Source organism: Chlamydotis macqueenii, chromosome 16 (genome assembly GCF_036417535.1).
Source record: "Chlamydotis macqueenii isolate bChlMac1 chromosome 16, bChlMac1.mat, whole genome shotgun sequence".
Lineage (NCBI taxonomy): Eukaryota > Metazoa > Chordata > Aves > Otidiformes > Otididae > Chlamydotis > Chlamydotis macqueenii.
The window spans coordinates 6,334,307-6,348,475 of record NC_141571.1 but is presented as its reverse complement, the minus strand read 5'-3'; the positions used below and the strand labels follow the sequence as shown (position 1 = coordinate 6,348,475).

Below are 14,169 nucleotides of genomic sequence, written 5' to 3'. Positions count from 1 at the left end.
ATGGTAACCCCATCTCACCACTTAGGTGCTTGCTCTGCTTCAGCACTGCTGGCCTCCCCGGGGAGCCCCAGGAGAGCTGAACTGCTGCTGTTTCTCAGCCTTGTGAAGAGATGTTAATACACCCAGAGCCTACACAGGCACATCTTTCCTGCCCAGAGCCCCTCCATCTGCTCTGGACACCCCCGAGAGCTCCTGTGCTGTGTCTTTCCTCCTGAACCACCTTCCTGCACTGACCGGGGTCTGGTTTTAAACCTGGCCAGGCTTGGAGTGGTCACCACCCACCTGAACCATGTCCTCCCCACTGCCAGACATGCCCCAGACAGACCCTGGGGAGAAGCAACACCTTCAGGAGACCCCATCCAAACATCCCAAGGAACGATAAACCACTGCAAACATCCGCCTCTTCCTTCCAAGCTGGAGAGGAAAAGCAGCATCTCTTTCAGCCCCACCGTTACTTAATCTGAGCCAAACAAACAACAAACAGCAGCAACTTTTTTTTTTTTTTTCTGTGGAAAAAAACATTTTGCAGCTGGAGGTGGTGAACTGTGCACTGGCAAGGATGTTGGAGGGTGTTTGCTGGTGCCACAGTGGGGGCCCGGGCACGTGAGCACCGGGGCCACCCCCGAGAAAAGGAGCAAGGGGAACAAGACCTCCCTGTGCAGCCATGACAAACCCGCCTGTGAACCACTGCCAGGTGCTCCGTTTCTATCTTAATTTTGGTCTTGGAAAAAGAGGGAATGGACTAAATACACAGGGGCTGCAGTCAAGCTGCGGCACACACCCGTCCAAGCAAGAAAATTACACGGTAAGGCTGCCAGGGTGTCCTGACTTCACTTTGCTGGGGCTGGGCTTTCGGGGCCGTGGTCCGATAGCCCCTGACCAGCATCTGATCCAGCCCTTTGCCAGAGCTGCAGCGTTTCCTGACCGTTACACAGGTAGTGCTTACTGTGTCGGATGCTGAGGAAGAAATGATCTCGGCTCAACCCAGACGATGCCTTTGGTGTAGGCTGGTTTTGCCCCATGGGATGGGGAACTCCCACCAGGACCCCTGGGTGGGACCGACGGGTTTCCCACCACTGAGCCTGGAAGCTGACCAGGCGAAGAGTGGGCAATAATCACAATAAAAAATAAAATCCACCACCATCATGTTTCCAGGGCTGTTACCTCTGTGTGTCTGTGCGCGTGGGCAGAGCTGCGTGTGGGCTGCACCTGCGTGGGCGTGCGGTGGGGATGGGGGTGGTGGGCACGGCGCTGCTGTGGGGCAGGGGGTCCCGGTACCCAGCCTGGGTGCTGCTGGCGAGGAGGCCACAGCTCACTTTCGGGTCTGTCTCGGTCTCAGCTGACTGGTGGTACGATGGTCCCTCTTTCCATTGACCTGTTAGATTCTTCTCACATTGGCACCATCACACACCCGCAGCACCGTGCTAAAAAATAAATCGTTAGCAAACAGCGAATTAACTATCTTCTAAATTGTGCTGAGAGGAGCTTCCGTGGTGTTTGTTAAGTGGATTTCTAAACTTAGCCCAGTTACTGTAAAAAATACCTTTGCGAGAAACGACTGTCCGCAGCATTCAACTTCAGAGACATTTTATTTCTAGAGCCAGCGGAAAAATTTCTCGCCTTTCAAAGGCTCCAATTATATCTTGGTGCTGGCTGGAGCCAGTGGCCTTCACAGCTTCCTCGCAGGCAGCTGCGGGTGCTGGTGGGGACCACAGCTCCGACGGTGCCGCGGGGGACGGGGGGAGAGGTGGGTGGGCTGACACCCACCTATTGACCAGAGATCACGCAGGATCCCGTTAGCCTTGATGAACACCTTAGTTAATAACCCGAAACAAGTTGTTCTTACTTTGCATCACACAGGCATTAGTCCTGCCGCGTTTCTAGCTGCTAGCACTAAAGGCTCCCAGGGTCGGGCTCCTATCAAGACCTGACCAGTTGCACCAGTAAAAGGAGCAAATTGCAGCTCGCAGAGCCGGGGCGATGCCCAGGTGGCCTTTGTAGAGCGGGTCGGTAGCCAGGCTGTGGGCAGGGCTGCTCCGTGCCACCCCGCCGAGCCCAGCCTGGGTGGTCGGACCCACAGGCACACGTGCAGGCTCCTGCCCACGCTCCCGGCAGCCAGCCCCCCCACATCACTATATATAAAATGGGAGAGGGTTTTTCTTCACCTTTATTTTTAGTTTTTCTCATGTCCTAGCAAATATGCCAGCGGAAACGGTGGGTTGTGAGAGGACATTGCTCCTAATGCAGAGGCAGGTGCTGTCGTAGGCAGGCCATGACGCCTTGAGTAGCTGAGATAAAGGCTGGAGAAGACTTGGCCCGCTCCAACTCATCCGGCTGATCTCTCTGCTGTGGTCTGTGCTCCTGTGGTCGCACGTTCAGGGTCGCAGATGTGGTACCCCCAGTGTGAACTGCCATCCCTCCCCTCCTCCCCGTAATTGCAGCCCCAGCAGAGGTGAAATGTTCCTCTGCGAGGGGCTGGTAGTGTACGGTCTCGGCGGCGCTGCTGCTGCCAGCTGGCCATGAACAGCAGAGACGTTGCCCAGGAGCCACGATCGCTGCCCAAGTGGGTTAGGAGGCAGGCTCCAAGAGCAGGATTCACATGGGCCTGGGGTCAGGAAAAAAAATCCGTTAGAAATCAATAACTGAACCCTTCATAAATAATCCTGCAAGCTCTGGCAAATGCACATGGGCTATCTTGCTTCAAGTTTGCTCCAAAGGTTCCTGTGGAGCCCAGAGCACTGCACAGCTGGAGCTGTTGGAGATACAAGCCTCCAGCCGGAGGGTTTGCTCTGCTCTCCCACTCTGCCTGGTGTGCCTCCCGTGCTTCCTCCACCTGGATCCCCGGGCGTGGAGCTGTAGGTGCGAGCTATACCACCGCATGGTTTGTCCGGTGCCGTGTCCGTCACCAAGCCCATCCTGTTAGCGCAGGCAACAGGAGCGAGGGACCTCCTTGGTAGACCCAAAAGCCAAATTAACAAGACTCTCTCATTTGCTGGAGATCCTAGGAGCCCATGCTCGGTTTCGCCTCCTTCCTGGTGTGACTGTGCTGCACTGGCATGAGGAAAGCCGGTTCTTGGGTGTGGAGATGACCCGAGGGGCACAGCGAGGTAAAGTGAGGTGAACGTGCATTGCACCTTGGCTTTCTGTTCCGTCCCAGGTTTTAACAGGGAACAACAGGAACAGTTCAGATGATCAAAATTCACAATTTTATCTACTTCTCATTAAAATTGTGAAATTTCCTTTGAGAAACTTGCTCTATCCCTGCTATGTCTGAGGTATCAGGAAGAACGGGTTCAATACCTATCAAACTTCTTTAATTTAGATGAAGAAAGGCTAAATTCTTTGGAAAAGTCCATCCCAACATGGTGTCCCCATGTTCTGGCCAAAAAGGCTGCAGTTCTGCTGGCAGCTGGGGATTCACCACCCCCTTGTTCCCGCAGCCTGGGAGGTCACCCCTTCAGCATGAGATTTGACTTTTCTGCACCCCCTTCTCCAAGGCTCAGCTTGGTTCAGAGAGGGATTCAACACTTAGAAGGAGCTGGTCTTAATTACTGAGAAGGATGACTCTGAAGTCCTCAGGCTTCAGGACTGATCTCAGCTGGGTTATAGCTCAGTGGGGTGTTTCATTCCAGGGAGATCACAAATAAACGTGCAGGAGTTCAGCCTGGGTTTTCTCATGTCACAACATGGAGATCAAATCTTCTGACCTCTATGGAGGAAGAGCTCCTTTCATGATGCATGCGGAGGAACCAAGCTGTGGATGTACTGGACCTTTACAGGGCTCTAGAAATGCAAAAAGCCATCAAAAGGTGGTTTACCCTCGGAAAAGAGGAGGCTCCCACTATGGAAAGCCGCATCGGCCACCTTCTTGCCTGGTGCTCAGGGACTGCAGCAGATCCCGTCCCCCAGCAAGGGGCAGAGCCCTGCTCAGTCCTGTGTGGGCTCATGTCACCTGCTGCCGCCTTCATACATGGGTGGTGGGTGACGCTGGGAGCCCGCGGATGGGAGAAACAAACACGATAGAGAAATCCTGCAGGTCCCGCTGTGGCTTATTCTGGAGTGAGCTCTATGTGTGTCCGTCTTAAAACCATCGACAGGCATCTCTGCCAGGAGAGTGCTGTGAACCCGGTGATTTATTTCTTTTTTTTTTTCCCCTGATGCCCATTAAAATGAGAGTTTGCCGGCGCTGCTGCTGTATCCAGCTGAATGCGTGTGCTTCTTGGCTCCCAGCAAGGTCCTCGCTGCGATACCGTGTGCTTTGGCAGCTGGGCCAGTCTGGGCTGCAGGATATTACGCCTGGCAGGGACACAAGCCCCTTCCAGTTCCTGGAATTTGGATTGTCTCGTGGAGTGCTGATTAAGCAGTGCTTTCCATCTGCACCTGAGACAAAGCCCTCGCCTTCTCTCCGCGCAGAGGCTCAGTGCGGCTCCGCTGCTGCGTGGCAGGGGGGCTGCAGTGGGTTTGCTCTGCTCGAGCCCCAGGGGAAGAAAAACTCAAAAAAAAAAATCCTTAAATGCAAATCTTTGCAGTTCAGTGCTGGATGAGCACTTGCTGCATAGGGCTCTGTCTTTTGTGAAGTAATAAATCATTAAAAACCCCTCCCATAACGCAGCCCCAGTGCCCTTCCTACCTTGGTGTGCATTTGGCGGCAGCTGCTGCTCCCAGTCTGCCCAGTTGAGATGGTTGCTGCGTGTCCCCATCTGCATTTCTGATCCGTTGGGAATGAAACCACCCTTAGCAGCCTTACTAACGAGAGATTTGGTAGCTAGGGTTGGGCAAGGGAGGCAGCCCCGGCGTGTGCCGTCCCGGCGTGGTGCGAAGGGCTGTCCTGCCACCAGCCCCTGGGGCTGGCGCTCGCCTCCGCATGCGGGTGAACATCGAACAGGGGTGTTGGCAAACTGGGGATGGTGTTTTGCCCGGCACCTGTGGAGACGTGGCTGGGGTTTTGGGGTGGTCTAGTGCTGGAAGGGTGAAGCCGAGCTGGTTAGACCCCTTACGACGGGCAAGCTGGTGGGCTCTGGGAGCCACCCTGACACCCTGGTGTGCCCACCACCGGCATCCTTGGCACAGCACGGCCCCCAGCAGTGTGCCCAGCCCTGCCAGCCCATGGGGTGCTGCTGCTCCCTGCACCGAGGGGTCCCGTCCCGCGGTGCCACAGCAGGGCCAGAGATGCCTTGGCAGCAGTTTCTCCATCTCGCTGGCACAACCGTCATCCCACCCGCTGGGAGGGGAGCGGGTGGAAATATCCCCCCGGCACATGTCTCCAGCTGCTCCCCAGGGCCCGCAGCATCTTGAGTTGCTTTACGGCAGAGCAGATGCCAGGAAAAATACACATGGGCATTGCAAGCAGCCCCTCCAGCCTGCCAGGCTTGCATTTTTGTGACCTCCAATAATTCAGCTGGCCCCAGGCGTCGTGATCGCTGGGATGTTGTAGGGAAACACACTTGATGCTGCAGGATTGTCTGCAGCTTTCAGACTTCTGCAGCCATTTCCCCCCCCTGGGGAGAGACGCGCGGGGGCAACGCAGCCACAGAGGAAGGGCTCTTTTCCCCTGAGATGCCCCTGGCCGGGCATCGCCCAGGTCAGCGGTGGGGCCGTGGGCAGACCCCCACGGGCTGCGGCAAACCCTGGTCCTTTGGGAACCCACCCAGCAAGCGGCTTCGGTTCCAACAGGGAGAGCTCCTGGCCCCGGGACATGTGTGGTCACCGAGTCCCCTGCCAGCCACCCCTGGCGAGGGACATCTCTGCCATCTGCTCAGCTCACACCAAAGCTGGGTGCCCTTGGGTCTCCTGGTGAGCGTCAGCCCCGCTGCCACCTGCCCAGGGCAAAACCCTTTCCGCATCCCTCGCCGGCATGGATTCGCTTCCCTGTCTGCGGCTCCCAGTGAGACCCCAGCTGCGGGGCGAACGGCAGAGGGATGACTCTGGGAATCTCTTCTCGAATGTAGCTGATAACAAACCCCCAGCCAGCGGCCCAAGAGCCCCCCTCTGCCCGCTGGAGGAGCGAGCCAGGCTCTGCTTACTCCCCTCCACCGGCATCCCGCACGGCTCAGCGTGCCTGCGCGCCTGTGCGAGCGGAGGCATCCACCAGCCTATAAATCTCCTTCCAGGGCTCTTTCCAAACTCCGGGACATTCCCCAGGGGAAGAGTTAAGATGCCGCTTTTGCGTCAGAAGCCGCGGCCGGCTGCCCGGCGGGTCTAGGCTGAACCTCTCCCTGCATCTGTCTCAGCAGGTTGTTTGCAAAGGTCAATCCCACCGGCCGCCGCCGCCGGGCTCGGCTGCTCTTGGCTCAGTCCGCGAGGTACGTAGTTGGGGAAACATCCTCCCCGCTGCTCCGGGAAGGGCTGGCAGGGATATTGGGAGGTGCATCGGCTGGCAGATGAGGCGATATTCCAGCATTTTTCTTTTCTTTTTTGTTTTTTAAATTTTAATTATTCTGATTTTGCGGTGGTTTATTTTTCTTTCTCTGAGGTAAAGAGTCATTAGGATTTCTTGCTGATGCTTTTTAAAACTTGCCGTGTGTTTCTCTATCTGCATGAGATTTCCATTTGTGCTGGGGATTTATTCAATGCACCAAATGCCTGGGAAGTTACAAGGTGGGCAGCCGCAGGGAATATCTCAACATGCTCCTAATTAGCCCCTGCCTGACAGGTATGTGTGATAAGTGAAAAAATGGGGGAGATTTTGTACTTTTTTTTTTTTTTAAAGAAAGAACAAGAAAGCCAATTCCCCAGCCACCTCCGTGCTGGTCCTGGGGAATTTGCTGTGATAAAGGAGGTTATGAGGTTATCAAAGAGATTAATTTTTAAAAATTATTTTGAAAAAGAAAAAAAGGAAGATTTATTTCCATCTTTTGCACATGAACTGCAAACCTGAGTGGTGCCTGTTTGTTTTCTCTCCTAGATCCACGTGCCAGCAGCAGAACCTTATTTGAGCTTAACTCCGTGCGGGAGCGGAACGCCGGCCGATCCCGCCGGCTGGGCTAGCATGACTGTGCTCCACCTGCACCTGTACCTCACCGCGCTGGGCTTCTGGGTGACGCACCAGTCCAGCTCCTTCCTGCTGCCCAATGCCACCGAGCTCCTGTCCCCCCCCGGCGGGAGAGCCGCGGGCCTGCTGTGGGGTGCGGGGGTCCCCCGCAGCCGTCGGAAGCGGTACCTCTCCCCCCAAGACATGAGCGCGATTTTGGACTACCACAACCAAGTGCGGGCACAGGTGTCCCCCCCCGCTGCCAACATGGAGTATATGGTGAGTCGGGCTCTGGCGGGGTGGTTTTGGGTCCACAGCTCTTGGCTGCTGCAGTGGGGTCGGGGAGCTCACCCATGATGTGGGCACCCAACCTGGCAGGGATGGGCACCCACCCACGGGGATGTCAGGGTGCTGCTGAACACCTGTGCCGGGGGTGTTTTGCGTCCCTGCTGCAGGACAGACCCATGCGGCCTCTGCGCAGGAGGGATAGAGTCCCAATGCAGGGATGTTTCCACCCAGGAGCAGAATTAGGACCCCCAGTCCCATGCCTGGGACGTCTGGGAGCTTGTCGGCTGTGGGATGGCAGGGTCTGTCCAGCTGAGCTGCAGAGGAAGCATTAGGGAAAAGGAGGTGGTTACAAGCATGAAAAGCTCAGGTCCCAACCCCAAACCCTGGTGGGAGCCTTTCCCCTAACTGCAGCTGGGAGACACAGTCCCACCCCAAGCTCCAGGATCCCTCGGGAGCTGGTGCGGGAGCTGGTGCGGATGCCAGCCCCCAGGAAGTGCAGGAGTGAGGTGGCGAGGGACTGAGCAGCTTTCCCCAGGCTGTCACCACCCTGCTTGGAGCTCCTGCGCTCCAGCCCTAAAGGGAGGAGGCATGGGGAGCCACCAGAAAGAGGGATTTCAGCCAGCACAGAGTGGGACCCTCCGGGCAGGAGGTGCCATGTGCTGCTCTGCTCCCAGGGAGGGGACCAGAGGTCCGAGACGGGGTGGCTGGGTGGTCCCTGGATGCCAGTTTGGGGGAGGCAGGCAGCAGCCCAGCTTGTTGGGTACCAGCGCAGGTCAGACGTGCCCAGGAGCATCCTATGCTGCTTCTTGCTCAGACTAAATTCCTGCCTTCCAAAATAACTCTCCCAGGCATCTCCCCAAAGCGGTTCAGGATGGGTGAGGAACCTTTAAATAATGCATGAAGGAACCAGCTGTCCTCACCGGTTTGTCTGTGGCCAGGGCTGTGGTGGGGCTGCGGACGGCTGCGAGCTGCAGCAGCAGCGCGGGGCTGTGGCGTTTCGTCCCTGGGCTCAGCTTCACCTTCGGCAGAAGGAGCTCATTCCCGCAGGGAATCACACACACAGGGCTTGCACTGCTTCAGGGCATCCGTGCTCTTCCAGGGCAGCAGGCACGCTCTGCGCCCAGGAGCCATGATGGGCAGCCGGGGTGGCTCATCGCTCCTGGACACGCTGCCGTGCTTCCAGCCTGATACGTGTGCCATATTTTTTGGACACCCACGGGTGCTCAGAAACCGCCCCCTGAGCACAAGGGAGTGAGTTTCTCCTCTTCCCTCCTCTGGGCACCCGAATCCCTGCCCTTTTCCTTCCCTCCTGGCCAGGTGTGGGATGAGCGGCTGGCCAGGGCAGCGGAGGCGTGGGCTGCACGCTGCCTGTGGGACCACGGCCCCCCGCAGCTGATGAAATACGTGGGGCAGAACCTCTCCATCCACTCGGGCAGGTGAGTGTCCCGCGGGCGGAGTGGGTTCCTGGGGACAGCCCGCACCCTGCGATGCTGCAGGAGGACGAGCAGCGGCAGCCCCTCGGTCGAGGAGCAGAGGCTCTGAGCTGGGGTTGCACAGGATTGAGATGCAACCAAGGGGTGGGATGAGCCCCCCAGGGGAGGAGGAGGAGGGTCAACTCTCGCAGCAGGGTAAATGTGGGAAACCAGAGGCGCCCGCTGCTCATTTGGGGAAGATGGCATTCATCTCTGCCTGGCACACGGAGCAGAGACCTCAGGTGCCTCAAGCAAGGGCCAGGTCTTCTGGCCTCGGGCACAAGTGGACTTGGCACAAGGACGTCATTGCCCCCTCTCCATCCCATTCTGTCTATGTGGAGCTGTTGTCCCCTTCCTCTCCCTCGCCCACCACCTCTGAGGCGGAGGGGGTCCATCTTAAGCACGGCACCTTTTGCAGGCACCGCTCCGTTGTGGACATGGTGAAATCGTGGCACCAGGAGAAGCAGCACTACTCCTTCCCCCACCCCCACGAGTGCAACCCCCGCTGCCCCTCCAAATGCAGAGGTTCTGTCTGCAGCCACTACACGCAGGTGAGCGCCGCAGCCCCCCGCGGCCCCCCACAGCCCCCGGGACCTGGCTGCAAACCGAGGGGCAGCTCACAGCTCCTTGGCTGCTCCTTCCATCCGAATCTTGGCAGCTGCCTCACAGCCAGCGGCAGGGCTGCCGGAGGGCTGCACGCAGCCGGCAGCGGTGCCCTCCCACCCTGGGCCCCCGCAGCAATTGGGTGGTCCCAGGGGCTCGCAGCCCGCTGAAGTGCAGCTGGGACCTTCTGGCCAGTTGGCTGGGAGGTTTTCATTTCCTTTAAGTGTTTTTTCCCTGCTTTGGGCTTTTTCTGCTTATTACCCCACTGGCACCTCAAAGGTCATGAAGAGAAAAAAAAAAAAAGCCCCTGTGTGCTTTTGCTGAGCTTGACCCCTCTCCTCTGCGATGGAGCGGCTTTATAGCACCCAGCCGAGTCCGGCTCCCCGGAATGCAGCCCATTCATCCTGGCACATCCACCGCCAGCACAAGGTGGAAAACCTCCCCCTGCTCCCCTGCCTGGGGGAAAAGCTGTGCCAACCCCTAATGACGTCTTCTGCATGGCTCCAACCTTCGCCTGAGCCAGTGCATCCCATGTGGCTTGTCCCTGGGGATGCTTGGGGGTGCTCTGGATTGCAAATGGGCAGGGTACATTTTTTAAGGAAGAAATTCCAGCTGGAGAGGCTTTAGGAGGAGCTTCTGGTTCTGATTCACCTCCCTGTGTGCAGAGTAAGCTGCCGGTGATGATTCTTGGTGATGTTTGGGAACTAATTTGGGTAAATCGGAGAAGTGACCTGGACTCTGCTGCTCATTTAAGTGACCCTGGGAAGGCAGCGCCTTGCAGGGCAGCACAGGCTGCAGGCAGAAGAGGGGCAGCGAAAAATCACCCTCCGGTGACCAAAGCACTGCCCGTGATGGGCACAACATCCAGCCCGAGGAGTCTGGGCAGGCGGGATGGGATTCCCTGTGGGTTGGAGTCCTGTGCTGGGGTCCTGGGGTGAGCGGCTGCGGGGTGCCTGGGCCGGTGGTCACTGACAGCGCCTGTCCTCTGTCCCGGTGCAGATGGTGTGGGCATCCTCCAGCCGCCTGGGTTGCGCCCTGGGCACCTGCGCCAACGTACGCGTGTGGGGCAGCACGTGGCGGCGCGCCGTCCTCCTCGTCTGCAACTACGCCATCAAGTAAGTGCGCAGAGGGAAGCCCCCCTGTGCCGTCCTCCCACCTCGCCGGCTGTCGGCAGCGAGGCAATGGTGCTCAGAGGTGATGCCCTCCTCTCTTTTTAGGGGCAACTGGCTGGGAGAAGCGCCGTACAAGGTGGGGCGGCCGTGCTCAGCCTGCCCCCCCACCTACGGAGGGGGCTGCTCCAACAACATGTGCTTCACCGGACTCAAATCCAACCACGTCAGCTGGTTCTAGGGCTGCAGCCCCGCGAGGACACCCCCAGGGATGGGGCAGAATTATTTATGACACTGTGTCTCCCCGCAGCTGCTTTGGCCGCCCCACAGCCCCCTCCCTGCTCCATCTTCGGTGGCTCTCGGCGGCCCGGCTGTCCAACGCCTTCATCCCTAGAGCCGCGTAGGATCCGGCTTTTTTAACACAACTCCTCTGGCAGCACTTGCGTTGTCCAGCTGCTTCCTGTGTTGGGGGAAATAGGGATGGTGCAAGTCTCTTTTTCCCAAAATAGGGCTGCTTTGGGGGGGTGTGAAGGGAGCGGGGCTGGCTGGCACGGTCCCTGCTCCGCAGGCTCGGGGGGGCTTCCCCCACAGCCCCCATCTGTGCTAAGGCAGAGGCTGGTGTAAGCGAGTACCAAGATGTTCCCCTCGTGGCGAGCAGCTGGAGAAATAGGGAGCCCCGAGTGTCCCCCTCTTCCATGGCAGCCCCTCCGACGACGGAGCTCCCAGCTCCAAGCCCCCCAATAAAGCCACCTGGAGACCCCCCGTGCTCATGTCGGTCCCTCGCGCACAGCCTGCAGCCTCGGGAAACACTGAGCCAGTGCCTTCGCTCTGGTTTTGGGGGTAAACAGTGAAGGGGTGCAGGAGCCCTCGGTGGGACCACGGGAGATGGCCAGGTGCTTTGCTCCATCGTGTGGGAGAAGCCAGCACTGCTGGGACACCGGGTGACGATGACTCCGAAGGGCCACAAGCTCCCTGTCCCACCCAGGCTGCCCCACATGGCCCCGCTGCCCTGCACCGCTGAGCACCCCATTATCCACATCCCCTCCCTCGCTAGGACCTCTCAGCACTCGGCAAACTCTGGGGTCCCCAAATTCCTGGGCCTTGGGTCTGACCCCCCAGCTGCGGATTCTCGTGCTGCAGCCCCCCGCGTCCCAGCAGCCCCCTGCCCGCTGGCCCCCGCCTTGCTGCACGCTCCCTTGGGATGTGCTTTTCCATCCAGAGGAGCAGATGTCCCAAATTTTGTCCCCTCGGTGCTGCAGGGTTTCGATAGCCAGGGTGCTGGGGGTCCCGGGACTGGCAGGGTCCCGTCCCGAGATGTACAGGAGCTGCGGGAGGCCCTGCACTGCTGGCTGATCACTTTTTCAGCTCCAGCTCTGGATCCCCCATACATTTGGCATCATCTCAGCAACACCTCTTGCACGTGGCCCCGCTTGCCTCAGCGCAGCCCCCCGGGAACAGAGGCTGCTCCGGCCACCGAGCCACTGGTGGCACAGGGGCTGCCACAGCCCCACGGGGAGGAGGTTGGGGACCACACCTGCCCCCCCGGCCACCATGGGGTCCCCGGGCTCCTCCTGGGTGCTGTGGTCCCAGATGTCCATGAGCGGCCGCGGCACCTTGCAAGTCCCCTGGATTTGGGGAGCAGAGGGAGACGGGGAGGAGCTGCAAACACCCCGCGCTCCAGCCCCGCGCTCCGCATCCCTGCATCCCATTGCCGCATCCCCACGGCTCCCCATCCCCAAGGGACCCCTCCGGTTTCACACTGAGGGGACAAGTCCCGACCCACGGCCGGGGCGTTTCGCTCCTCGTGCCTCGGCCAGGCTCCGCTCTGCCCGTGCCAGCACGTGCCAGCCGCCACAGCTCGTCCCACGGCCCCCCGTGCGGTGGCTGCCCCTCGCCCGCCGGCAGCCTCAGCCGTGGTTTTCCCCATCGCAGGCGGGTGACGGCACAGAAACCGCCAGCACCCGGGGCGCTGCGGAGCCGGATCCGGCCACCCCCTTCCCCCCGCAGCCGGGGGTGAACCCCAGCCCGGCGGCTGCCCCGGCCTTGACACCGGCTGGAAACGGGAGCCCCAAAAGAGTCCAGTAAAAGCCGTGTTTGAGTTTCTAGCTTGGCAGCAGTTACTATAGCTACAGCGACGGCACCTTGCAGATTGGTTTCCATAAGAGCTTGGTTACTATTTAACATCTCCACCCACATTAGCCCTGATTAAGCGAATCAATAAGATAACAGGAGAGGCAGGTTTCCTCGCCCTGCCTCTCCGCACTCCCTCCTGCCTTCACCTAGTTCCTTAGTGAAAGACATTTTTATTTATTTATTTAGATTTCTTTTTATTCCTTCACTTCCTCTGGTTTTCGCCCCAAGTCCCCATAGCAGTAGCCGGCGAGACATGGTCAATGTAAGCACCCAGCTAAGCGCTAAGATGGAGGCTCCATATGGTGAGTACAGCGTTTCCATCGCCCGCGCTGCCGCCCCGCCGTCGCTCGCGGGAAGCGGGGCTGGGAACGGGCAGCAGACCCCGGCCCCGCACCCCGGCTCTGCTGCGCTGCCCGGCCCCCGCCGGCTCAGGCACCTGCAAAGGCTGGAGATGGAGGCAGAAAAAGGGTCCCCGCTTAATTTTTATATAATTGATATACATATATATATTTTCTCTCTTTCACTCTGTGTGGCTTGACGGAGAAGGCACGTGCCCGAGCTCTGACCCGCTGGCAGAGGGGCTGCTGCAGGCTTTGCAGCAGAAGTGGAAGCAGTTTAGGAAGGAGGTGACGTGCTGCCTCAGGACGCGCAGCCGGCCCGGATGCAAAGGCTGCGGGCGGCCGGTGGCACGCCCGGGCTGCGGGAGTGGGCATGGCAGGCACCCGCCAGCACTGCTGCTCTTGCCGAGGGCCGGGGCTGGGCTGGTGTCCATGCTGGGCAGGTTTCCCGGCAGGGACCGTGGTGCCCGGATGAACGGCAGCCTCCAGTCTCTGTGGCGCAGAGCATCGGGTGGCACACCACTGCCTGGGGTGCTCCGGCCGCAGGGAGATGCCCACCAGGCCTGGTCCCGTGCTCCGCAGGTGGCACAGCGGGTACCAGCCCGGGGCAGCCCCGCGCCACAGCTCTCCTTGGCTGTGCCAGATGCCAACTGCCAACAAGCGCACGCGGGCACCAGGGGATGGGCGCCCCTGCCTGGGCTGCTGTCAACCCGCTGTTACCTTCGGGTTGGGTCCAGCTGTGCCCAGCTGCAGCTTTCTCGCACGGCAAGGGGTTGGGGCTGGTCTGGTGGTGTGTGATCTGGGAACCCCAGTCCCCTTGGCATGGCCAGAGTGTGGAGTGAGGCCCTAGCAGACAAGGTCTTACAGTTTGGAGGTTCTCCATCACATCTCCATGGCTCTCCATCACTTTCCATCACTTCTCCTGGCTCTCCATCACATCCCATGGCTCTCCATCACTTCTCCTTGCTCTCCATCACTGCCCCTGGCTCTCCATCACACCCTATGTCTCTTCATCATGCTACCTTGCTCTCCTTGCTGTATTTTTCACGTCCTGCTCCTCTTCTCCTTTACCACACCCACCTCAAGAACACGCACAGCCCCACCAGCCCATTCTCCAGCCGCTGTGGTGCTGCAGCCAGGTCCCAGGAGGGCTTGTGGGGCTCCCAGGCCACCTCCTCGCACTTTGCTCATGGCTCCATTCTGTGTGGTGGCTTCTCTTCCTCCAGGAGTGTAGCCTCTGAAGGGTGTCACCTCCA

At 59.2% G+C, this 14,169-nt stretch overlaps 1 protein-coding gene across 1 annotated transcript; it reads left to right on the top strand.

Annotated features, from left to right (window-relative positions):
* The first annotated feature begins 6,988 nt into the window (after positions 1–6,988).
* Positions 6,989–11,203, top strand: R3HDML (R3H domain containing like). Its single transcript, XM_086760786.1, has 5 exons — positions 6,989–7,249; positions 8,576–8,694; positions 9,149–9,281; positions 10,333–10,448; positions 10,551–11,203. Exons 1-5 carry the CDS (start codon positions 6,989–6,991, stop codon positions 10,681–10,683), a joined length of 762 nt encoding a protein of 253 aa, XP_086616912.1. The 3' UTR covers positions 10,684–11,203.
* The last annotated feature ends 2,966 nt before the right edge of the window (positions 11,204–14,169 follow it).

Bases quoted from the DNA above. Each gene is read 5' to 3' on its own strand.
- R3HDML (XM_086760786.1), top strand. From the start codon at position 6,989: ATGACTGTGCTCCACCTGCACCTGTACCTCACCGCGCTGGGCTTCTGG. The intron at 8,695-9,148 runs GTGAGTGTCCCG...CACCTTTTGCAG, and splicing joins CTCTCCATCCACTCGGGCAG to GCACCGCTCCGTTGTGGACA. The intron at 10,449-10,550 runs GTAAGTGCGCAG...CTCTCTTTTTAG, and splicing joins GTCTGCAACTACGCCATCAA to GGGCAACTGGCTGGGAGAAG.